The sequence below is a fragment of the Rhincodon typus genome, chromosome 31 (assembly GCF_021869965.1).
Source record: "Rhincodon typus isolate 14 chromosome 31, sRhiTyp1.1, whole genome shotgun sequence".
NCBI lineage: Eukaryota > Metazoa > Chordata > Chondrichthyes > Orectolobiformes > Rhincodontidae > Rhincodon > Rhincodon typus.
This window is the reverse complement of record NC_063362.1, coordinates 31,841,565-31,866,740: the sequence shown is the minus strand read 5'-3', so window position 1 is coordinate 31,866,740 and position 25,176 is coordinate 31,841,565. Positions and strand designations below refer to the sequence as shown.

At 41.3% G+C, this 25,176-nt stretch overlaps 1 protein-coding gene across 5 annotated transcripts in view; it reads left to right on the top strand.

Annotated features, from left to right (window-relative positions):
- Nucleotides 1-25,176, top strand: part of nphp4 (nephronophthisis 4) — a 342,957-nt gene that overhangs the window by 77,548 nt on the left and 240,233 nt on the right. For all 5 annotated transcript variants that reach the window (XR_007265309.1, XM_048615154.1, XM_048615157.1 and 2 more), the window contains one exon: nt 13,779-13,934. Coding sequence is in view for 4 of the 5 variants with exons in the window: in XM_048615154.1 (XP_048471111.1) it covers nt 13,779-13,934 (156 nt within the window). In the remaining variant the exon portion in view is untranslated. The remainder of the gene's footprint in view (nt 1-13,778; nt 13,935-25,176) is intronic.

Here is a 25,176-nt window from a genome sequence, read left to right as displayed (position 1 = left end):
CTCCCTCGTTTGAATTATTCCTTATCTTTTACTGTCCACTGTCCAATTAATCTATTCTTGAGATGTTTCATGTTGGGAATTTGATTTATTTACATGTTGTGTTATTATTGTCATAATCGTGTGTGCTTTGTCCAAAGACAGGTCCTTATCTTCTATTCGGTGTTCCCTGTATGCTGTGCACTCTCCTAACTGCTGGGAGGTTGTGGGCACCAGTCAGCGTGCTGACACATTGGCTTCCTCTTTTGGAAGCCACTACTGCATGTGGACCTTGGAGGTTTGTGCAGAGAAAAGACACATTAGAGGGAACGTTGCACTTCATAGTCTTTCTATATTTCCCAGTTGCCGCTGTACCAGTCTTTACACTTGCCAAACACTTTACACTTGGGAAAATGTGCTGATTCTCAAGCCACACTACTCCTGGGATTGCCACAAAAGTTAATAATTTTATCAATACACACAAAGTCCCCAATTTATCTGCCTGCTGGAATCAAGGTCAGAAATCACACGACACCAGGTTATGGTCCAACAGGTTTATTTGAAAATACAAGGGGTGGCATGGTGGCTCAGTGGTTAGCACTGCTGCCTCACAGCACTAGGGACCTGGGTTCGATTCCACCCTTGGGCGACTGTCTGTGTGGAGTTTGCACATTCTCCCCGTGTCTGTGTGGGTTTCCTCTGGGTGCTCTGGTTTCATCCCACAATCCAAAGATGTGCAGGCTAGGTGGATTGGCCATGCTAAATTGCCCATTGTGTCCGGGGATGGGACTGGGTGGGATACTCTGAGGGTTGGTGTGGACTTGTTGGGCTAAAGGGCCTGTTTCCATACTGTAGGGATTCTATGAAGTTTCAGAGCCTCAGTCCTCCTTCAGGTGTTAGTGAGAGAGGTAATATCAGAATTTATAAGTAAAAGATCAAAGGTTCACACTATTGATGAGGATGTACTAAACAAATCTAAGATGCTGTTAAATATTTAACCAGTTAGAAGGTTTTATTTGATTAATATGTATATGTAAGTCCCTGAATTCCTTTCAAGTCACGGTCCTGAGAGAAATAAAGGTTTTATCAGTGTAAAGAAGAGATGACACTTTAGGTCATTCAATGCATGTTAGGTGTGAAACCTTGTTTAGAATCTGTTTGTGTTTTGGTTTAGAGTCAGACTGGTTGTATTACTGGTTGTAGGAATTTATAAAACACCACATTAACTGGCTGTCTATAAATTGTGTGCTTTTTAAACAAAATGGAATGTTGGGGGGAGACAGAGAGAAAAAGGTTGTTGTGGGAGGTGGGGAGGTGGGGAGAGAGAGAGTGTGTGTGTGTGTGCACACGCTTGAGAGAATGCGTGTGTATGAGAGGGGTTCTGTGTGAGTGTGTGTGTGAGACAGAGACTGTGTGTTTGAGAGGATCTCTCTGAGTGTGTGCGAGAGTGCGTGCGTGTGAGCGAGAGAGACAGTATAGTGCACTGAAGACTTACACAAATACACACACACACACACTCACTCACACAAACACACGCACATTCTTTCTCATACAGTCTCTCGCACACACGCGTGCACACACTCTCTCCCTCCCACATCCACCTGGTGTCGTGTCTGACCTTGTCCACCCAATCCAACATCAGCACCTCCACATGCTGGAATCAAGTAACAGAAAATGCAAACCAGATGCCTGTACTTATCAAGAGCTACTGTTTATTATGAATAAGTCAATTCTAATTGCAAGTAAATAGTTAGAAGTATCAACATATGGCTCCACTTGTTAAAACCTCTACACACACATCCAACCAAAAAAAATCCATTGGATTCCTGGGCGGAGGGGAAGAACTGGGAAACATAGTTCATTGGCACCAGTCTACAGAGTTTGTCAAAATGTTACTTTTGGTTTGCCAGGATTTTCTGTCCTTCAGTCTCCTTTCCCGATGATCTTTTAATTCTTCACAAGAGGCTCAGGACAATTGGCACTTTGTTTTGAATCAAGTGACCCTTCTCCTGATTTGATTTTAACCATAGTCTATAATCCAGCAACTCCCTGATAACATTTCATCCCCTTGGCAATCAAGAATCTATCTACTACTTCAGCATGAAGAAGGGTCATTGGACTCAAAACATTAACTTTGCTTTCTGTCACAGATTTGCCAGCCGAGCTCAGTTTTTCCAGCAATTTCTATTTGTGATTCAGATTTCCATCATCTGCAGCTCTTTGTTTTATTTTAACTAAATAAACACACAACCTGCTCTTATAGAAGTCTGAAGGTTTCTGTCTGTATAGTTCACACCCACAAGCTGTTGAGCTCCCTAGGAACCAATCACAGAGTTGTTGCCAGACTGATGATCATTGGTACCCACAACTGGTCATGATAGCACAAACCAATCAACTGCTTGTTGCCAGTCAAGTATCCCATTACGCACGCAGTCCAGTGCCATGCCATCTACAACATCTTCTCTCATTACTTGAAGAGAACAGCAGCATAAACACCACGCACAATGAGTTTCAGTAACTTATGAATATAGGAACAAGAGTAGGCCTCCTGGTGCTTCAAGTCTGTTCCGCCATTCATTAAGATCATGTCTGATTTGATTTTCACCTCAACTCTATATTCCTGCATATCCTTGATTACGCTTCACCTGCTTGGTAATCAAGAATCTACCTCTGCCTTAAAAATATTTAAAGGTTCTACATCCATTGAGGAATGGAATTCCAAAGACGCTCAACCATCTGAGAGAAAAAAAAATGTTTCCTCATTTTAGTTTTGAATGGGTGACTCTTATTTTTAAACAATGACCCCTAGTTCTAGATTCTCCAACAAGGGTGGCACAGTGGCTCAGTGGTTAGCACTGCTGCCTCACAGCACCAGGGGCCTGGGTTTGATTCCACCCTCAGGTGACTGTCTGTGGAGTTTGCACGTTCTCCCCGGGTCTTCGTGGGTTTCCTCCGGTTTCCTCCCGATGTCCAAAGATGTGCCGGCTAGGTGGATTGGCCATGCTAAATTGTCCCTAGTGTTCAGGGATGTGTAGATTTAGTGGGTTATAGGGGGATGGGTCTGGTTGGGATGCTGTGAGAGTCGGTGTGGACTTGTTGGGCCAAAGGGCCTGTTTCTACACTGTAGGGAGCCTAAGTCAAGAAAAAACATACTCTTCACATCCACCTGGTCAATCCCCCTTAGGATATTTTATGTTGCAATTAAGTCAAAGCTGACTCTTCTAAATTCCAGCAGATGCAGGCCTAGCCTGCCTAGTCTTTTCTCATAAGGCAGTAAGCTTTATTCCAGGAATTAGTCTGGGAAATCTTTTCTGAACTGCTTCCAATTATTTAACATCCTCTCATGAATGTGGTGACCACTACTGGACACAGTGCTCCAGATACAATCTCACCAATGCCCTGTATATCTGAGATATAACCTCCCTGCTCTTGTATTCAATACCCCTTGCAAGAAACTATAATGTTCTATTTGCTTTCCTGATTACTGTTACATTCTGTGATTCATGCACTCGGACACCCAGATCTCTCTGCATCTCTGAGCTCTAAAACCTCTCATTATTTAGACAATATGCTTTTTCTTTATTCTTCCTGCCAAAATGGACAATTTCCCACTTTGCCCCATTTGTTGGGTCTTTGCCCAATCACTTTCCTATCTGTATCACTTTGTAGACCCTTTATGTCCTTTTCGCAACTCACTTTCCTACTTATGTTTGTGTCATCAGCAAATTTAGTTACTACACCTTCAATCACTTCATCCAAATTATTTACAAAATTGTAAAGAGTTGAGACCCTAGCACTGACCCTTGCGAGACACCTTTTTTGGCATCCTGCCAGCTGAAAAAAAGACCCACTTATTCCTACTCTCTGCTTGATGTAAACCAGCCAATGTACTATCCATGCCAATATGTTACCCCTACACCATGAGCTTTTATTTTCCACAATAACCTTGAATGTGGCACCTTATCAAATGCCTTCTGGAAGTCTAAATATGTTACTTCCTCTGGTTACCCTTTATCTACAGCATAAGTTACATTATCAAAGGACCCCCATAAACTAGTTGAACATGCTTTCCCTTTGACAAAACCATATTGGCTTTGTGTAATTATCTTCAACTTACCCAAGTGACCTGTTATAACACCGTTAAGATTAGCTTCTGACATTTTCTCTATGACAGATGCTAATCTAACTGGCTTGCCTTCCTGCTTTCTGCCTCCCACCCTTTTTTAGTGAAGGAGTTACAGTAGTTATTTTCCAAACTAAAGGACCCTTCCCTGAATCTAATGAGTTTTGGAAAATTAAAACCAACACGTTAATTATTTCACTGGCTGCTTCTTATAAGACCCTAAGATGAAATCCATCAGGACTTGGGGACTTGTCAACTCGCAATTCCAACATCTTACTCAGTACTATTTCCCTGGTAATTGTGATTTTCTGAAGAATTTCCCCTTCCTTTCAATTCCTGATTTGCAGTTTTTTTTTTTTGGAAATGCTATTTGTATCCTTTCTAGAGAAGGATATATCTGTTCAATTTGTCTGCCATCTCTTAATCCTCCATTACTAATTCTCCAGATTCACTTCTATAAGGCCAACACTTATTTTGTTAACAACAACAAAAACAAAGTTGCTGGAAAAGCTCAGCAGGTCTGGCAGCATCTATGAAGGAGAAAACAGAGTTAATGTTTCGGGTCCGGTGACCCTTCCTCTGAGGTGATTCATTTTGGAAGGACAAACTTGAAAGCAGAATACAGGGTTAAGGGAAAGATTCTTAGCAGTGTGGAGGAGCAGAGGGATCTTGGGGTTCATGTCCACAGTTCCCTGAAAGCTGCCACCCAGGTGGATAGAGTTGTTAAGAAGGCGTATGGTGTGTTAGCTTTCATTAATAGAGGGATTGAGTTCAAGAGCCGTGAAATTATGCTCCAGCTACACAAAACCCTGGTTCGGCCACATCTGGAGTACTGTGTCTAGTTTTGGTCGCCTCATTACAAGAAAGATGTGGAAGTGTTGGAAAAGGTGCAGAGGAGATTTACCAGGATGTTGCCTGGAATGGAGGGAAGGTCTTAAGAGGGAAGGTTGAGAGAGCTACGGCTTTTCTCTTTAGAACGATGAAGGATGAGAGGTAACTTGACAGAGGTGTACAAAATGATCAGAGGTATAGATAGAGTGGACAGCCAGAGGTAGCTATTACGAGGGGGCATAGTTTTAAAGTGAGTGGAAGTAGATATAGGGGAGACATCAGAGGTAGGTTCTTTACTCCGAGAGTGGTCGGAGGGTGGTGGAGTCGGCCTCATTAGGGGCATTTAAGCGGCTATTAGATAGGCATATGGATGATAGTATAAGGTAGGGGTGGAGGTTAGATAGACCTTAGGTTTAGGGTAAAAGCTTGGCACAAAATCATGAGCCGAAGAGCCTGTACTGTGCTGTACTATTGTATGTTCTATGTTCTATGTTAACTCTGTTTTCTCCTTCCCAGATGATGTCAGACCTGCTGAACTTTTCCAGCAACTTTGTTTTTGTTCCTGATTTACAGTATCTGCAGTTCTTTTGGTTTTTACTTATTTTGTTAACTCTGTTAAACATCTGAAGAAACTTGTCCGATCTTTATAGTTTTGGCTGACTTTCTCATGTACTGTAATTTTTAGCACCTTATTCATGTTTTAGTGCTGCTTTTTATATTCTGTTCGATCTTCTGACAGGCCACCGATCTTTGCAGAATTATATATTTTCTTTGTGTTTGTTTTTAAAAGTGCTGCAATTTTGACTTGTTTTTAAAAGTGCAGTAATTCCTTCCACAGTCCTTGGTTTTAGAAAAGCCCTTTGCCCATTTCAGTCGACATTCAAAAAAATACAGAAAATACAATAAATGTTAATTGGTATTCTGTTGTGAAGTCATCGTTAATCATTCTGACTTCACTCTAAGGTTACGTGTATGGACTTTTCAGGATGCGTCACAGAACAGCAATTAGGAGCCTACAGCATAGTGCATTCTCTCCCTTCTCCCCTAGTAACCCAGAGCTGCCTTGGCTCAATTATAATACACTTTTTTAAAAATCTCTGTTCTTCCTTCTGAGAAATGCATTCATCGGCAAAGCCACTGGTAGACACTCATTCATTGTTTGATTTGCTCATTCTTCAGCACGCGCGTTGATGAGGTGTGTTTGGCCAGGAATGGAATTATAAACTGTTGGCTTGTGCCATGGAGGTGATCTGATTTGAGCATAAGATTTTGATGAGTTCTTCATGTTGTTAGCTTTTCAAGCATTAAGAATGTATTTTCTCTCTGCTTGTTAGAAACAATTTTCAATTAAAATATCCCCCAACCTCCTGACAAATCGTTTACATTGGATAAGGCAAGAATTGCTTCTAATATTTGTTCTTTGTCAGTTCCAGCATCATTATTAAATATCCACATAACTAACATAAAATGATCAAAATGTAAATGACTGACAATGTTTGGATAAGTTTAATCAAAATTTAACTCCCTTTATGATTGGTGTCGGATTAGTTATGCTAGCTAGAAATTACTCCCATTACTACCTCAGATATTTGCTTACTGTCTATAATTCTTTTGAAATGAGGATTATAAAGCATCTACATTCTTTAAGACACCTTTTATATTAGTGGTTCTGCTTGTTTTTTAGTGTAGAAGGTAATCTTTCTACAACAAGTCTTTGTTTTTACATTTGGTGTTGGATGAATCTATCTGTTTTTCTAAGAATAAAGGGTAAGCCATTCAGGACTAAGATGAGGAAGAATTTGTTCACTGAGAGTTGTGACCCCATGGCATTCTCTACCACAGAAAGCTGTTGGGGTCAGTTTATTAGATAAATTCAGGAGGTAGCTAAAGGTATCAAGGGGTATGGAGAAAAAGTGGGATTCAGACACTGAAATTGCATGATCAACCATGATCATATTGAGTGGTGGAGCAGGCTCAAAGGGCCGAATGGCGTAATCCTACACCCATTTTCTATGTGCGCTGCACTTGGTTTTATTGCTCAGAGATCAAACGTGTAAATATGGAGACTACTTAGCAGCAAAAAACATGGAAGTTAAAACATTAATGTGTTGAAGGAGAAAGGGAAGGTCTTCCATTTATCTGGCACCTTTCACAACCTCAGGATGCCCCAAAGCGCTTTATAGTCTGAGTATTTGGAAGTGTGGTCACTATTTTAACACAAACATTTGAAATTGTCACCTGAGGAAAAGACCATCTGGTTCATCAAGCATGTCCCAAACATGGACAGACACACATCTACCGCACCAGCTCCTGGGTGAGACAAAAATCCAGAAGGAAGAAAGCAAAACCATTAAGAGCAAATATATTCTGGATAGTTTCTTTTCAACTCCCTCAGTTGATTGTAGCCAGTTGCGTAGATCAAGCTTTATATAACAATATATATGAGTCAATCTTGGTCCTTTTCAAAAAGGGGTCGATTCCATCTTGAAGGAATACAGGGTTTTTTTCCTCTATTCATTCATGGCATGAGGGTGCCGCTGGCTAGGCCAGCATTTATTGCCCCATACCTAATTGCTCAGAGGGCTGTTAGAGTCAACCACATTGTTGTGGGTCTGGAGTCACATATAGGCCAGACCAGGTAAGGATGGCAGTTTCATTCCCTAAAGGACATTAGTGAAGCAGATGGGTTTTTCCCGACAATTGACAATGGATTCATGGTGATCATTAGATTGTTAATTCCAGATATTTATTGAATTCAAATTCCACCATCTGCCATGGCAGGATTTGAACTCGGGTCCCCAGAACATTATCTGGGTCTCTGGATTAACAGTGCAGCGATTAATACCACTAGACCATCACCTCCCCCCCATCTCAGTAGTCAACAGTGTTTTCCAAGGACTGTTTACTCTCTAAAGAAAGAAGACCTCCCTAACATTCATTCCAATCCTACTCTTACATAGTTTCCTGGTTCTCACCAATCTGTTATACTAGAATATTCCATCAATGGCCTCCTACGTAGACCCTTAATTATTCACCTATTCTATTAGCCTGTCAGCCTGTGCTGCTGTAAAGGAAGGAACTGGAGATCGCGAAGCTTGGAATCATTCCAGTAACTCTCCAGTGGATTTGTTTCAAGGTTATTATATTACTCACTGTATGAGGACCAATCTGAGTACAGTGCAGTCAGACCAATTACATGTGTAGTGATAAAATGGTGCTGTTTCACTTATACTGAATGATTGAATGCATCAATACAACCCAGTACTCTGCTGCCTTTAGCCAGGTTCTACTTAACAGAAAGGATTCAACAGGCTGGTCTCTTTTCTCTTAAAGGGGAAGACTGAGGAGAGACTCGAGAGGTTTTCCAGATTATGAAAGGGTCTGACAGTGACTGACATAGACAAGCTGCTTCTACCTGTAGGCAAGAGCAAAACTAGGGAACTGGATATAAAATAGCTATGAATAAATCCAGTTGGGAATTTCAGAAAAATGTCATCACCCAAAGTGTGGTTAGAATGTAGAACTTGCTGACACCAGGAGTAATTGACTCAACAGCATAAATGCATTCAAAGAGAATGGATTAAAAGAATATGTTGATAGGGCTCGATGAAGAGCAGTGGAAGGAGGTTTGCATACAACACAAGTACCAGCACGGACTTGTGGAGCTAAATAGTCTGTTTCTGCACTGAAAGCATGTGTATACTTGTTGCAGCACAGTCTATAAACAGCCATTAGCAAAGTGGGGCTTGGTGCAAATGAACATATAAAAATAAATACTTAAAAAGGAAGAGAGAGGTCAAAATAAACCTAGGCTCCTTAGAAAATGAATCTGGGGAGATAATTATGGCGAACAAGGAAATGGCAGAGGAGTTAATACGTTGCATCAATGCTTATGGTGGAAGATACTTGGCATATCCCATTATGGAAGACACTCAACTAAAATAGATTTGTTTGCTGTGCGTCCATCATCTTTTGTAGATAGGTGGAGGTCAGCAATGATAAACTTTTATACTCTGACAGTTTATCTGCATGGGCCAGAGGCCTTCAGTGTTATGTAGACAATAGTACCTCCATCTCTTTCATTAATGTTGTTGAAATGCATGTATACTCTGAAAATGTACATTACACTCCATTTATTTAAGCCAGAGCTTTTCAAACTATTTTTCTACTGTGACTCCAATTTGAGGCCCATTGGTGAGAACAATGAGAGTGAGATGAGATGCTGTAAGAGCAAGGGCCTTTGAGAGTGGAAACTGTAGTAATTTGGTCAGAACTCTGCTGTGGCTATTGTTGCCTCTGAGGTTACAAGCTAAAATTCCATCTCCTGACCCTTCTTGGGTCTGGATCCCTACTTTAGGAAGCACTGATCTAAGCTGTATTTACCATTGGTTGAGTTAATTAATTAGAAAGCCATTTTTTTTAAACATTCATTGCACTCCTCCACTAGCTTAACCCATCTACAGATGTTGGTATCATTTGCAGACATGGGAAGATGCTGGTGTAGTGGTAATGCGCACCCAGACTAATGCTCTGTGAACTTGGGGTCAGATCTTACCATAGGAGCTGGTGGAATTTGAAACCAGTTAATAAAAATCTGGAATTGAAAGCTGGTGAAAGTTTCATGATCACCATTACAAACTTTAAATATGGTCAAAACTCATTTATTTACCATATGTCTTCTAGTGAAGGTCTGGTCTACATGTGTCTCCAGATCCATAGTAAAGTGGGTGACAGTTAATTGCCCGTTGAAATGTCTTAGCAAGCCACGCAGTTCAAGGGCTAGTAGAAATGGACCACAAATTCTGGCTTTGCCAGCAACAACCAGTCCCATGAAAGGACTAAAACAAAATCTTTCTCACTGTACTCCTAACTTCACTGTCCAGTTCATGAATAGGAACAGTGAAGAATAGACTGATTCCTGAGGGACACAACTAGTGAAGTTTCTCCAGGTTAAAACACATCTTGGCCACAGGGTTGGAGCCGATTCCTAATCCACAAATTCAAATTCAAATTCATGCTTGTACCACAAGATTCTATCTTATAACATAACTTAGTCTGAGGGACTTATCAAAGGCTTACTACAAGCCCAGGTTGACAATGTCTACCAGGTTTCTCCTATCCAAGGTTACAGTGAGAAAGACTATCAAATACAAACTTTTTTTAAAAGCCACATTGTTTATTTCTAATTGTTTCTTTCCTTTGCCATTAATAGCAAGGGTCATCTCATATGTGCTAGTTTCTCATGTAAGGGCGTTATCCCTGGCTGTACTGAATAATTACAGATGCAACAAAAGGCTCAGAAAGCAGCTGCCCTATGTGAAGGAGCTGTGGCAGCTAAAGTACATTCATCACGGTTCCTAATCAACAGTTTTATTTTAGCCAGATAGCCATTTTAGAAATGATCTGAGTTAAAGGATGTATGTTGACCAGGACACCATGGAGCATCTGCTGGCTGTTCTTCAAAAAAGTGGAATTTTTAGTTCCAGCTGAGAAGAGTGATGGGATTTTGGTTTAACCTGTCCAGTCAACAGATATAGTAGCAAATCCATAACAACCATATTTTCCTTTGATGTTGCTTGGTCCTTGCAGTCTGATCGTTTATATTTGGTCAAAAAGTTGGTGTTCTGGGGCCACCATCTACAACATGCTTGAAATGTGAAAACACCGGGTTACTTAATCCGGTTTTGTTCTGATCTATGACTCCAAACAGTTTTCCACAATGTGTGGAATGATTGCGGAACTGTTGGACGTTTCACTTACACCATTAGCATCATAATTAATTTACTCCTCATGGGAATTTTAACCAAGTGCCTTTTTATCTTGTTTTTCCTTTCTGAAGCTGGCAACAGCACAGCATGTCTTCTGCTGTCGAGACCACTTCAATATTATCTCCACAATCTTTGTCGAGATTCAGCAGTTCAAATCTTATTACCTAACCTTAAAATATTGTTTGTACTGATTTTCAAGAGCTGCATTAACTTCCCCTCATTCAGATTGTCTCCTCTCTGTGTGCAGTACACATGCACTCATGATTGATCAAGCAACATAAGGAAGTGCTAATTAATTTTTCTTAATAAATCTTGTAACTTCAAAAAGGATGCAACAAGATTAAAGGGTTTATCAGTGAACTCACATCTGATGTATATCCTCCTTGACTTTTTTTCAATATGTTAAAAAAAACATTTAAACTGTCCTGTGAGCAGTTGCCATTCCATTCAAAAACTGTTGTGTCAATATTTCAACATCCTCCACTGGTCACTGTTGTGGTGGTTGTGATTTGAACATAATAAATGAACAAGTTCTGGATATAATCAGCAGGTCTGGCAGCCTCCGTGCAGAGAAAAAGAAAATTACTATTTGAACTCAAGCTGTGCTGAGTCACTGAAACTTGCTTTTTGTTGTTCCTTGAATTCAAATAGTTACTTAATGTCCGGGTTGAAACATGAGCAAACTGAGTGGAATCTCGCAATTTTAATTTTTGTATGAATAGTAGATGACTTCAGCACCTGACCCCAGACCCATGAACTTTCTGGTTAAACTTTCTAATGGGGTCCAAATTAGAACCCTCCTTGGGAATAGTTGCCCAATTAGGTATGCTGAGCAGAAGGCGATCTTCCTAGTAGCTGCAAAGAGATTTGAGTGGTGGTAACCTGGTGGAGCCACATTTGACCAATGTGCAAGAGGGAATGGGGAAGATATATTATCTCCTTAAGTCATGGTGGTCTCAGGAAGAAATTACCAGCAATTTCCTTGCTAAGAACACTGTCATGTTACACTGTTCATTACTCCTCCAATTGTGCACTCTTCCTCTCCCATGTTTACTGCTTTTAGGCTCACTGTCTGCAACAAATGAGGAACAGAATTGATGTCTGATTGGAGGAGCAGTTGCTGGCAAAATCTTCAGTCATAGAGTCATAGAGATATACAACGCAGAAACAGACCCTTCAGTCCAACTTGTCCATGCTGACCAGATGTCCCAAATCAATGTAGTCCCATTTGCCAGCACTTGGCCCATATCCCTCTAAGCTCTTCACATTCGTATACCCATCCAGATGTCTTTTAAATGTTGTAATTGTACCACTTCCTCTAGCAGCTCACACGCACCACCCTTGGAATGAAAAAGTTGCCCCTTAGATCCCTTTTTAATCTTTTCCCTCTCACCTTAAACCTATGCCCTCTAGTTTTGGACTTCCCCACCCCAGGGGAAAGACCTTGTCTATTTACCCTGTCCATGCCCCTCATGATTTTATAAAACCTCTATAAGGTCACCCCTCAACCTCTGATGCTCCAGGGAAAATAGCCCCAGCCTATTCAGCCTTTCCCTTTAGCTCAAACTTTGGCAACATACTTGTAAATCTTTTCTGAATGCTTTCTAGTTTCACAACATCCTTCCTAAGGGAGGGAGACCAGAATTGCATGCAATACTCCAAAAGTGGCCTAACCAATGTCCTGTACAGCTGCAACATGATTTTCCAATGCCTATACTCAGTGCACTGACCAATACAGGCAAGCATACCAAACACCATCTTCACTATCCTATCTACCTGCCACTCAACTTTCAAGGAGCTATGAACCTGCACTCCAAGGTCTCTTTGTTCAGCAATACTCCCCAGGTCCTTACCATTAAGTGTTTAAGTCCTGCCCAGATTTGCCTTTCCAAAGTGCAGCACCTCACATTTATCTAAATTAAACCCCATCTGCCACTTCTCAGCCAATTGGCCCATTTTGGAATAGCAGCTCAGCAGTCTACTCAGTACATCTCGGAGGGCTGCATTGTTGCCTGCAGACTTCCTGCTGGTCAAGCCTGTTCTTGATTCTGCAAGTCTCCTCTCTGTTATTGGGAAATGGTCTGTGCAAGTATAAAATTTCTCTTGATTGCTTCCTCTAGTACTTCAATTGCCTCCTCGCTGTTATGTTTGTTGTTGGCAAGATTGCCAACCCACCCCTGATGTGTTCTCTTCTGACGGCACACTCCCCTTCCCCGTGTCTCCAAGGTATTGAAAACAGTAGCAGTAACACTAACCTCACAATGTTACAAAAAATTTTAAATATTGCATCTTATTTCTCTCGTGTCTTGGTCGAAATGAGTTACAGCACCCTGCATCAAAATGATTAAAAGTGTGTTCTGGATTTTAAAGAAATCACTATTGGTCTGGTTTCTTGCTTTGTAAGGCCCAATCGCATCATTGAGTAGAAATGTGAGTCGGGCATCCAGAAGGTGATTTTTGAGGCGGTAGCCAATGAAGTACTTGCCCTTGGCAGCCCCATCCAATGGAGAATGGGGAAGGGACAGTTCCCGAGAGGAGACGTCCAATAGGAATAACCCCTCAAGATGAAAGCATTCTCTGAAGAACTGTGGCAAATATTTAAAATCACAGACGGTCACAGCTGCTCGGCTCCCATTGTGGAGAGGGCATCCTCCTTGCAGGACTACCAGTGGTCACAGCTGTGACAGTAGTGGGTGGTTGAGTCTCTCACAGGATGAGTAAGTGCCAATCCCACTCCCCAACTCCTCTTTGTCTCCACCTTTACTAAACCCCAGCTTTCAGCTGCTGCCAGGGTCCACAGAACAACTGGAAACGTCCCATTGCAGTGTGTAGAGTGACCTTAATGAACCCCTTTAATTACCTGTCATTTACAGGTATGTAACTGTTGCCTCACATGTTCCCTCCCCAGTCTGCTCTCTGTCAAAATTGCGCAGAAGTGGGAGCATGGTGGGAGACTGGCAGTTGGATAGTGGCAAGAAATTGAGAGCCCATCTATCTTCACAACTGAATGAAAATTAACCGAAAATGTTATTAGATGCCACATAATAGCTCATTAATGTATTTTTGTTTTTCTGTTTTAGAGAATAAGTTTATGACATTGATTGAAGGAAGCACTCTTTTTTACTCATTTTCATCTCATCCTCCGCTCATGGAAGCTAGTCACCTCATCCCAGAAAACATGTTGATCGCTGGGTCAGAAACAGTTCCTGGGCTGGTTGTGCCTTCTAAACAGACAAGTAAGTCAAGGAAACTTTTGTACTCACTGGCTGCAGCTAACTGATGGAATCCATGATGAATTTAGATTTTATTTTATTTACACTCATGCATTGATTTGTGCTGTGCCTAAAACCAGGTACTTTGCTCATTGTTTGCTGATGTTGCAGCCTGAGCTCTTTACTCTGCAGTTTTTGATAGTGATAGTTTTGCCACTGCCTTTCAAGGTGAGGAGGCAAGTCCTGAGTCTATCTCAGCTGGAATGGAAATCAAATCCACGCTCTGTGTTTCTCTGAACTATGCCCTGGCCAATGACCCAGTCCCTTAAATTAAGTGTCTCCACTTCATTCTTGTAGGCCAAGATCTTTCACTCTTTCTGCGGCAGCTGTCACACCTTGGTCAAACTACAATAAAACCAAGCATTTATTTTCTATTGGTGGTAGATTTTGACGGATTGGCTGATGTTGACCTATTATGAAGAGCTGCTACTATCTCAGTTTGTCATCTTGGTGCACTGTCAGCCCGGGGTCAATCGGTTGATGTTGAAACCCCAGTCATAAGCACGTATTCCAGGCTGATATAACAGTTGATTACTCAGAGACTGACTCATTTATGGAAGTGCTGTCTTTCAAATGAAATTTTAAATTGATGTCTGTCTGTGTATTCAGGTGGGTGCACAGTATTTTGTGGCATTGCAGGAAGGAATTCTCTCAGTCTCCTGACAACAATTTTTCTGCAACCAAAAGCACCAAAGGTGATAACTGATTGTATATCTTGTTCTTTGTGAAATCTTGTCTCCAAATTAGTTGTCATGCTCTTCAGATCAACTTTATTGACAGTGAAGTACTTTACAGGATTCTGAGGATATACAGACACTACAGTAATGCAGTTTTTCCTTTGTTCCTTAATGATCAATGGAAAAGAAATTACTTTGAGGTAATGTGACTGTGACAGCTCTTGACATCAAGGCCACATTTGACGGAATGTGGCATCAAACGGAATGTGGCATCAAGGAACTGCGATCAATGAATAACGGGGCAAACTATCCCTGGCTGGCATTTAGGAGGATGGTTATGGTTGTTGGAGGTCAGTCATCTCAGCTGCAGGACATCTCAACAGGAGTTCCTCAGGCCTAGCTATCCTCAGCTGCTTCATCAGTAACCTTCCCTCCATCATAAGATCAAAAGTGGGGATGTTTGCTGATGCTTGTACAATGTTCAGCACCATTTGTGACTCCTCAGATACTGAAACAGTCCATATTGAAATGCAGCAAGATCTGGACAATATCCAGGCTTGGGCTGACCAGTAGGAAGTAACATTCAAGCCACACAAGTGTCAGGCAATGTGCTTTCCAGTATCTGATAATCTAATCACCGCTCCTTGACATTCATAGGTGTTACCATCACTAAATTCCCCGCTATCAACAACCTTGGGGTTACCATTGACCAGAAACTCAGCAGGACACAGAAACACAGTGGCTACAAGAGCAGATCAGAGGCTAGGAATACTGTAGTAACTTAACTTCTCATTCCCCAAAGCCTGTCCATTATCTACACAGCACAAATCAGGAGTGTGATGGAATATTCCCCACTTGCCTGGATGAGTGCAGCTCCAGCAACACTGAAGAAGATTGATACCATCCAGGACAATGCAGCCCGCTTGATTGGCATCACATCCACAAGCATTCACTCCCTTTGTCACTGATGCTCAATACTAGCAGTGTGTTCTATCTACAAGATGCACTACAGAAATTCACCAAAGATCCTCAGCCAGCACCTTCCATATGCACAATGGCTTCCAATGTGAAGAACAATTGAAGAAGATACATGTGAACACCACCGCCTACAAGGTGGTGTCCAAGCTCTTCACCATCCTATCTTGGAAATATATCACCGTTTCTTCACTGTCATTGAGTCAATATCCTGGAATTCCTTCCCTAACAGTATTGTGGGTAAACCCACAGCAGGTGGACTGCAGTACTTTGAGGTAGCTCACCATGACCTTCTCAAGGGCAACAAGGGATGGGCAATAAATGCTGGCCAGCCAGCAATCCCCATATCTCAAGAATGAATAACAAAAATTGTAGGAAATACAAGCTTACTGAACTCTCAGGGCCCAGTGTTTACTCCATCATGATTTGAGAAGATGGTGGTCCTTCAAAGTAATCATTCATCCAAGTTTCTATAACGTTATCATTATAAGGCTAATGGATGTTTATACTGGAGCAAAGGGACAAGCCCTACTTATTCTCCTTTCCCCTTGCAGTGTATCTGAGCTTAATAGGCTCTGGAAAACTATGCAGATGAAACTTTGCAGAAAGATAGTTGTCTTTTTATTGCAGAAAGTCTGAGTAGGCCCTTCTTTTGATTGTGTACTCCTTTAGCACCACTCTGTTGGTGAAATCTGGCCGCGGTGTTGGGGGTCTTATTACTTAACTGGAGACCTGGCAATTGAGCAGTGCTGCCCCTTCCAGGGAAGGCCACTGAACCACTCAGGCAATGGTGAGTGCCACCAGGGGCCTTACCCTGGAATCCAGACCCTCGGGTGGAAGACCAAGCCAGCGAAAACTGCTGCTCAGTATTGGCAAAGGCAAGGACAAGGACATGGCTGCTATTTGGACAGATCCCAGTGTTCCAGGAATGTGGAGGACCAGGGCAAAGGTGAGTGGTGTGGGGGTTGAGGGGAGTCTTTGTTTGAGGGTTGTACCAGAAGCAGCAAGGGTGTGGTCGGAACAACCAACAAGGGTGTAACTCCCAGATGGTATTCCCTCTTTTGGTGTCCACTACCTTAATCTGACACTAATAGCCTTGAAGGAAGGAAACCCCCTTTCCCCCCAAGCGAGTTGACAGATCGCCTCAGGGTAGCAGTTACCAAGAACACCACCTAGCAACAGACCTACCAATTAGGTTAATTAAAATGGGGGAATGGCTAAGGCTCTTAATTAGCCACTTAAGGGTCTCAATTGATGGTGAAGCAGGAAGGTTGACCATGGTCCTTCCTATCCTGAACTTATTCTTGTGAAGATGAGAAGGAGGCAGAGTTTGTGTACGCCAGCACCATGTCTAAATTATCTGTAATATCTACCTCTTTGTGGGATCAGAAGATTCCACCCTCTGTGTGCTTCTTCTACAACCCAACCCCCCTCTATGTGCTCCTTCTTAAGTAACCCTGATGTTTCTATGTATTTTAGTAATGTTGGCCTCCTCCCTGTCTGTTTATTTACCGCACCCGACAACCTGTAATAAAAAGAAGTGAGTCACATAAAGCAGAATGATAGCAGCAGGCTTAAGAAGGAGAGAGAGAAACAGAAGAGAAGGCAAAGAAAAGGATGAAGGAAATCAAATAGAAGGGAACAGGGTAGGGAAGAGTGAAAGTAACAGGGGAAGTAAATGGTGGAAGAAAGATGTACAGAGAAGGAAGGACAGAGAATAAAAAGGATGAGAAAGAAAAGTTGAGCAGGGACAATATGCAACTAATCCTTGTTTATGCCTCTCTGATTCTGGCAAACTTAAAAATGTTAATCTCTAAAATGAATAGGATGTTTGCCATGAGAAACTCAGGTGCACGCTGCATATTCTAAGTTATATCCTGGAATGCAGAGAGCTCTGACAGGCACAGGAATAATCATAACTGTCATGGTTATTCAAGCTTATCTCCAAACTATAGTGCCAAAAACAGTTATTAGGCCTTGACCATTCCTACATCTGTCCTATTCAAGTGATCAAATTGAACTCTATCACAGCTGCTGCTCAGTCATGAGGGATTCAAGTCTGCCAGACTAACTTTCTGTGAAGTGGCCATGTGTTTTAATGTCCTGAAAGTATATATATTTCTTCACTTGTACCAAGAACTACAGCTGAGAGTTTATGTTGAAGATCTGTATGGGAGCCTTGAGCAAAATTGCTGAACTGCTGTTTAGTTTGTAAATTTGATTACCTTTTGTTTGTGCTGTGTGTATTAGGTACTGTTTTGTATTTGAAATGTATTATCACAAACCATTTATTCATTTTATTTAAGAAAGTTGACTTAAAGCAACACAAGTTGATGATTTACAATAAAGTAAGATATGAGGGGATGAGGATGCAGCAGTTGACTGGTGGAAACATGCTCAGTTACATGTTCACTGGCAGCTTTTGTTGCCAATTTAAAGTCAGATTTTTCAATAAGTTTAATTTTTCACAGAATTGTTACAGTGTAGAATGAGGTCATCTGGCCCATTGTGCCTGCACCAGGTCCATTACCTAGTGCCAATCTCCTGGCTTTTCCCCACATCTCTGTATACCGTTTCTGTTCAAATAACTAACCGATGCCTTCTTGAATCTGCCTCCATTACACTGTCAGGCAGAGCATTCCATACCCTAACTATTCACTGTGTGAAATTGTTATTTCTCACATGCTAGCTTTTTTCTCCTCTTCAAATCTATCCAGCCCACTTATGATTTTGTAAACCTTTATCAAATCTCCTCTCAACCTTCTGCTGTCCAAGGAGAACAATCCCAACTTCTTCAATCCTCATAACTGAGGTTTCTTATTCCTGGAATCATTCATGTAAGTCGCTTCTTCACTGTCTCCAATGAAAACATATCTTTCCTTTAATGTGACACCCACAACTGTGACAGTATTCCAGCTGAGGTCTAACGAGAGTCTTATACAAGTTCAACATCATCTCCCTGCGTTATAGCTATACCCCTATTAATAAAGCCAAAAAAACCGAATGCTTTATAAACTGCTCGCTCCATCTTTCCTGCCATCTTCAGTGAATTGTGCAAATATATACCTAGGTCCCTGTTTTTGCTGCTGTAAACATTGTGGAGCAAGAAAATGTAATTAGTATTCCTTCTTTTCTGTCAAAATAACAAATGAAATGGGAATGAATCATCCAAGGGATTGAAGATAAGTCAGAAGTCTACAAAGTTCCTTCCTTGTATGCACGCTGTCTGAACTCATTCTCGTTGCTGTTGCTATGGTTCTCTTCCTTGCTATTACCTCCATTTCCTATGAGCCTGCCTTGAGTTGTGTTGTCAGCAGAATGTTCTAAGTATTCTTCTCTCCCAGCACTGTGACCAATAGAGTCCTGTGATCTTTTTAGAATATGTAGCAAAAATGAACTTTGTGTTACTATGCTACCCCACTAGAAAACTTTGTTTTTTTTTTAAAAATCAAAAATATCGTACCTATCACATGCTGTTGTGTAGAACAAACTGTAGCACTTAAAAATGTTGAGTTTAAACATCAATTAAGCTCTAATTGATATCAGAGTATGCAGCTCTCAAGTCACAAATCTTTTCATAAAATGAAAGAAAAATTCCCCTCGACATGGCATTAAGACATATAAGCCAATAAAATCATAGAACAACAAAAACTATTCAAATTATAAATACAATAAACTATATAAATGATCAAAAGTATAAAAAGCGATGAACTTCTAAAACTGATCATAATCACAAAAGCTATCTGAGCCCAAATCGTTTTAATTAATCTGTCCCATTACTTGGCCCTAATTGTGCTGGATCCTGGAACGTTGTCTTGTTGGTGCAGCAGCTGTTGATGGTGCTCAGCTCTGACTCACTCATTGCTGGCCCTCCATCTTTTCTGCGGTGCTGTCTCATGAGCCCTGTTAACAATATCATGTATTTATTTGATCAATTCACCTTGTTGACCTACCAATCTGTCACCTCAACCATTTCCTGCTCCAGTGCTTGTCTTGACCACCTCTGCTGTCTGCCTTCTCAGTCATATCTCCTCCTCAGCTGCTGGGCTTGTTGCTGTTGTTACCTCGTCCAGGCCAAGGTCACCATCTCAGGGTTAGTTTGGGGATACTTCTTTGGAATAGTGGATTGGGGTGTGTGCAGGAGACTTTTTCTTTCTTGCCGTTTGCCTGCTATTATCTCTCTCACTTCCTTTCTCCATCCTTGCTGTCCTTTTAATTCCTATTAAAAAGGTGTCAAAGCTTTCTGGTAGAGTAATAACTGAAGTTGCATTTCCAGATATGTTTTTCCATTTTCTTAATTACTTTATATGTCTCTACAAGATCATCTCTCAGCTGCTTCCTTTCTGGATGAAAAAGTCTAAGATTCTCAAATCTTCCTTGTAATTATATTGCCACTGCTCGGAATCAACTGGATCACTCTTCCCTGCCCTGTCACCAATGATTCAAAGAGCTAAATCTTCCTGTAATAAAAACAGAACGTGCAGGAGAAACTCAACAGGTCTGACAGTATCTGTGGAGAGAGAAGCAGAGTTAATATTTCAAGTCCAATATGACCCTAGACTTGAAATGCCAACTCTGTACCCCTTTCCACAGATGCTGCTAGACCTGCTGTGTTTCTCCAGCACTTTCTGTTGTTATTTCAGGTCTCCAATATCTGCAGCACTTTGCTTTTATTTGAATCTTCCCAAATCTTGGATAAGTGTCATTTTTGAAGATTCTCATTCTTTCTGAGCTTTGTCAACTTTCCTCACAATCCTCCACTGCTGACCTCATTAATTATGCATCCAGTGCCCTTCTCGTTGAATCGTGTGCAAACAAAGTCTGAAGGACTCCCTGTTGCCGGAGCCTTACAGCATACATATTGTGGATGTCATGTTTAAAGCCCAGTTGTCTACCACTTCAAACACTGCAAGCCAGGATCAACCCTTCCAAGTCTGTTGCTGCACTGCATTTCTAAAGGAGCTGGCTGAGAAAGGGTAGTTAGCACACTGCTTCACTGAAAGGGACTTGGAGGTCATGGTGGATGGGCCAGTGGACAGGAGGGCTGTCCTCTTCCTTCAGGACCACCAGCGAAGATGATGGCAACAAATCATGCCACTCTAGTCAGAGATAGCCTTCGAGGTCAGCGCTAGGGTCAGTAACCTACTGCGGTCTGCAAGGCTAAGTGCCACAATATTTTTCTCTCTTCTATCTCACGCTCACTTTAACTCTGCCATTGCCATCACTTCCTACCAAGGCTAATGATCCATCACGCTCATCATCTCTTAACTCAATGGCTCTGACTCACTTTGTCCTCTTACACTGCTAATCTTTTCTGCCTTCTGCGCTTCCTACTCGCGCTGTGTTGTTCATGAGCCACCATGAACAGCTGTTCCAGCCACTTTCATCTCACTCACACCCTTCCTTTGTTTCATTGCAGGAGAATTGTCTCATAATAGATCAGAATGGGGTAAAATGGGTGGCAAAATGGTTGACATCCGTCTCCTTGTTGCCAGTGGGAGAAGACCCTTAAATTAATGGGAGAAAATTGAGACTGCACATGTTCAGGAAGCCAAATAAGCTTTCTTTTGTTGTGCTGTGCTGTTCTCCCATTTCCATCACTCAGCATGTATTCTTAACATAGAGTCATAGAGATGTACAGCTGGAATTAGCCCCTTTAGTTCAACTTGTCCATGCTGATCAGATATCCTAAATAAATCTAGTCCCATTTTCCAGCATTTGGCCAAAATCCCTCTAAACCCTTCCTATTCATATACCCATCCTGATGCTTTTTAAATGTTGTAATTGTACCAGCCTCCACTACTTCCTGTGGCAGTTCATTCCATACACGCACCATTCTCTGCTTGAAAATGTTGCCCCTTAGGTTCCTTTTAAATCCTTTCCCTCTCACCTTAAACCTATGCCATCTAGTTTTGGACTCCCCAACCCTGGGGAAAAGACCTTGCCTATTTACCCTATCCATGCCCCTCATGATTTTATAAACCTCTATTAGGTCACCCGTCAGCCTCCGACCCTCCAGGGAAAAAAGCCCCAGCCTATTCAGCTTCTCCCTCTAGCTCAACCCCTCCAAAACTGGCCATATTTCAAGCTTCTATCTATATTATATGGCCTATTCCCTCTATTCCCTTTTGCAGGCACCAATGCACCTTCATAGCTCCACACATAAGAGGCCAGCCCCTTCAGCCATCAGCTGTTCCTCCTTCTCTGAGGAAGAAGCCCCAATCCTTCAGAGAATGCACCAGCAACTTTTTCGCTCACACCCTCCACCAGCTCATATTCTTCCACCTCAGTGTGTACTTTATCCAAATTATACTCACGAGCAGATTCTGTTGAGTACATCATTGGCAGATCTTCACAGTTGGCCAAGGAAGAAATATCCCAGTTCTCTAACACAGAGAGGATGGCCAGAGACCAGGCATTTGCTATGCCCCAGTTAGAGCCATTGTTGATCTGATTGGCTGGTGAGTTACTTCAGAGGGCAATTAAAAGTCAACTGAATTTGCTGTGGGTATGGAGTCACTTGTAGGCCAGACCAGATAAGAATGATAGATTTCCTTCTTGAAAGAACATCAGTGAACCAGATGAGATTTTGCAGCAATCGATGTTGGTTACTTGGTTGCCATTTGGTTGGTGCTCCAAATTCCAAGTTTTCTTTAAGTTGAAACTTCAAAATCTACCATTGCAGGATTTGAACCCATGTCCTGGAGGTTCTGGATTACTCGACCAGTGACATGAGTACTGCATCACTACCTCACCCTAGTCTACAATTTGTATCAATGATTAGTGTTGGCAGATTACGTGTAGGGAACATGATAACCAAGCCAACTCAGGTCTTCTGCTATAGTAAAACCAAGAACTGTGGATGCAGGAAATCTGAAACAAAAGCAGAAAATGCTGGAGAAACTCAGCAGGTCTGGCAGTGTCTCTGGAGAGAAAAACTTTGTTGATATTTGTTTTTTTTCCTCCACAGACACTGCCAGGCCTGATGTGTTTCTCCAACACCTTCTGTTTTTGTTTCTGTTTTTACGTCTGCACAGGCATGTTCTCTAAGAGGTGTGAGTGATCAAAACTTTTTAAAATTAATTCAATAAATAAATCATGAATTGTTTTGACTTATGCATTATAATGTTTAATTTAGTATTACTTTTGTTTTTTGTCCTTATCTTGGTTGGTAATAACCTTTGTTTTTGGAAGACTTTTAGAATGAAGTTGGATAAACCACTGATGCTTGACAGCTTGTAGTGTTTGTAGGCACATCAGTGATTGCAACAGTTTGCACAGCGCTTTGACTTGGCACAGAAAAACATTGACAGAAAAAAGGACTGCTTGGTTGGGTCGGGGTTTACTTAAATAATTATGGCACTAAACATATGTAGAGGTGGGTAAACTGTCAGCATGTTTACTATTGACAGATGTAATGTTAGTTATAACTGTTATTTCAGAAGAGACTGCTGGTATCTATGTTAATGTAAAGATCTCATGGTACTCCAAAATACTATTTCTGGTTATGGCTTTGGTTGATTTGAAGGATAAAAAGTGATGTACATGCATCCTTTTCATTAATTAAGAATCTTTGTGTTTAGATTTTAGTTATGTTGACCGATGTAGGGAGAATAAACAGGTGAAAATAAAGTTATTTTTAAAGTATCAAGCTAGAAGACAATGAGCTATGTGAAATCTCCAACTGGCCTTATTGCTGCGCTGAGCCTCACTGGAGATGAAAAGAAAAAGGGAGGTCAGTGCGGTTCCATCCTCAGACACCACTGGAAAGGAGTTCAGAGTATGTCTTCCCTCTCAGGCAGTACAGAAACTTAAATAGACATGAAGTAGAAGCAAGACAACCCTTTTGCCATCAACATCATTCTTATGTTTTATTTCTGTGTTGTAAACAGGCAGTGTTCAAATTCACCTGATATTGGTGGACCGTTTGACTGTGAAGGCCATTGTAGCATTCTGCATCTACACTTTCCCACAGGGTCATGGGATAAATGATCAGGAATAGAATCCCAGATTTGTTTTCTTTCAATATCTGCTTATTTTGGGGATGCTGAATCCACATGTAGTGTGCCTGCCAGCACCATGCTGGTGTAAAGATCACACATTAACTTTGTTTGGACCATGGACTTAAAAAAGGAATATACTGCTTTAAACCAAGGAGACTGTGTGAAGAGTTCTAAAAATCACGTTTATCAGTGCACTCTGAGTTGTGTACAATATTGCTTTCCCAGGAACATTGAAAGCAAGAGTAGACATGACAGAGCTGATGGGCTCTGAACTAAGGACCAGGTGACCATGATTTGACTAGGACCATTGCAGCAAAGAACTACCCAACCTGCAAAGAGAAAACAACAAGAAAATGTCTCTCTCTCTCTCTCCCTCACTGTTGTGTAGAGGTACTGGAAAACCTCCAATAACTGTCTTCCATTCACTTTTCTCGACAAATCCTTGGTTGAAGGAGGAATACATCATCTTCAAGGACAACAAAGGGACAAATTCTTCACCAGTGAATGAAAGAGAGCATTGGTGTGCAAACAACCTTGTGTAAACAGCAAAAAATTAAAAGGAATTGGAAGAAACTGAAATAAACAACAAATCAAATCCCGTAGTCAAATCTGGTGTTATTGAGCTGTGTTTCTCTGATCTCTTTTTTCTTTTTCTGCTGTTAATATCTATGTCTTGTCTGTCTTTGTGTGTCTCTCTGTTTAAGGAGGTGAGAAGTTAAGCTAGGAGAGAGTTGAGTTTATGGTGTTATAAGTTAGCAATTCATATTTCCTAATTGCCATTGGTTAAAGATAACTTTCATGATAAATAATATTTTCACATTGAGTTATAGAAACTTGGTGAATGTTTTCTTTTAAGCCGAGTTAGTCAGGTAAACTGGGGATTTTGGATTATTTGACCAAACTTTTTCACATTTGTGATGATTGCGAAAATAATGGAGTATGATTTCTGTTGCACTATCCCAGTGAGCTGTGACACTGGTTTCATCTTAAAACATTGATCATGAATTGAATATTGGACAGTCTCACTCTAAATCACTCAAAAGGTCTTCCACATGCTGAAATACTTTGTGTACCAGTGGGTCAAGATGGTGGTGGTGGTTGTCAGGATAGAGGTGGGAGGTGTTGGTGGTGGAGGAGGGGACAGATCGATTTTGTTAAATCTTCTTGTCCTTTATGAAGAGCAGGTTTGACTTGTCCTAAGCTCTACAGTAATGAGAGGTGAATGTTGTGATTTATAATAAGTAATAGGTTAATTTTGTTAACCAGGAAGAGCAAATGGACTAGACTGGGAACTGAGAGCCATGACATATGGGATGCAATGTGTTGTTCAGATGCAGGAGTCAAGTTAGTAAAAATAGTCATAGATCTGAATATTCACTATATTCTCTATAAAAGCATGGAGGGGGATTTGTATAAGTTAATGATTCTGAAAGGGTCATTGTTCGAGTCTGATTTAGGCTCCTCCCAATCTGATGATATTACACAGCCTTGAGCCTTCTACCTGCCAACAACTATGTGATTGGCTCCCATGTAACTGAAAAGCTTGCTGGT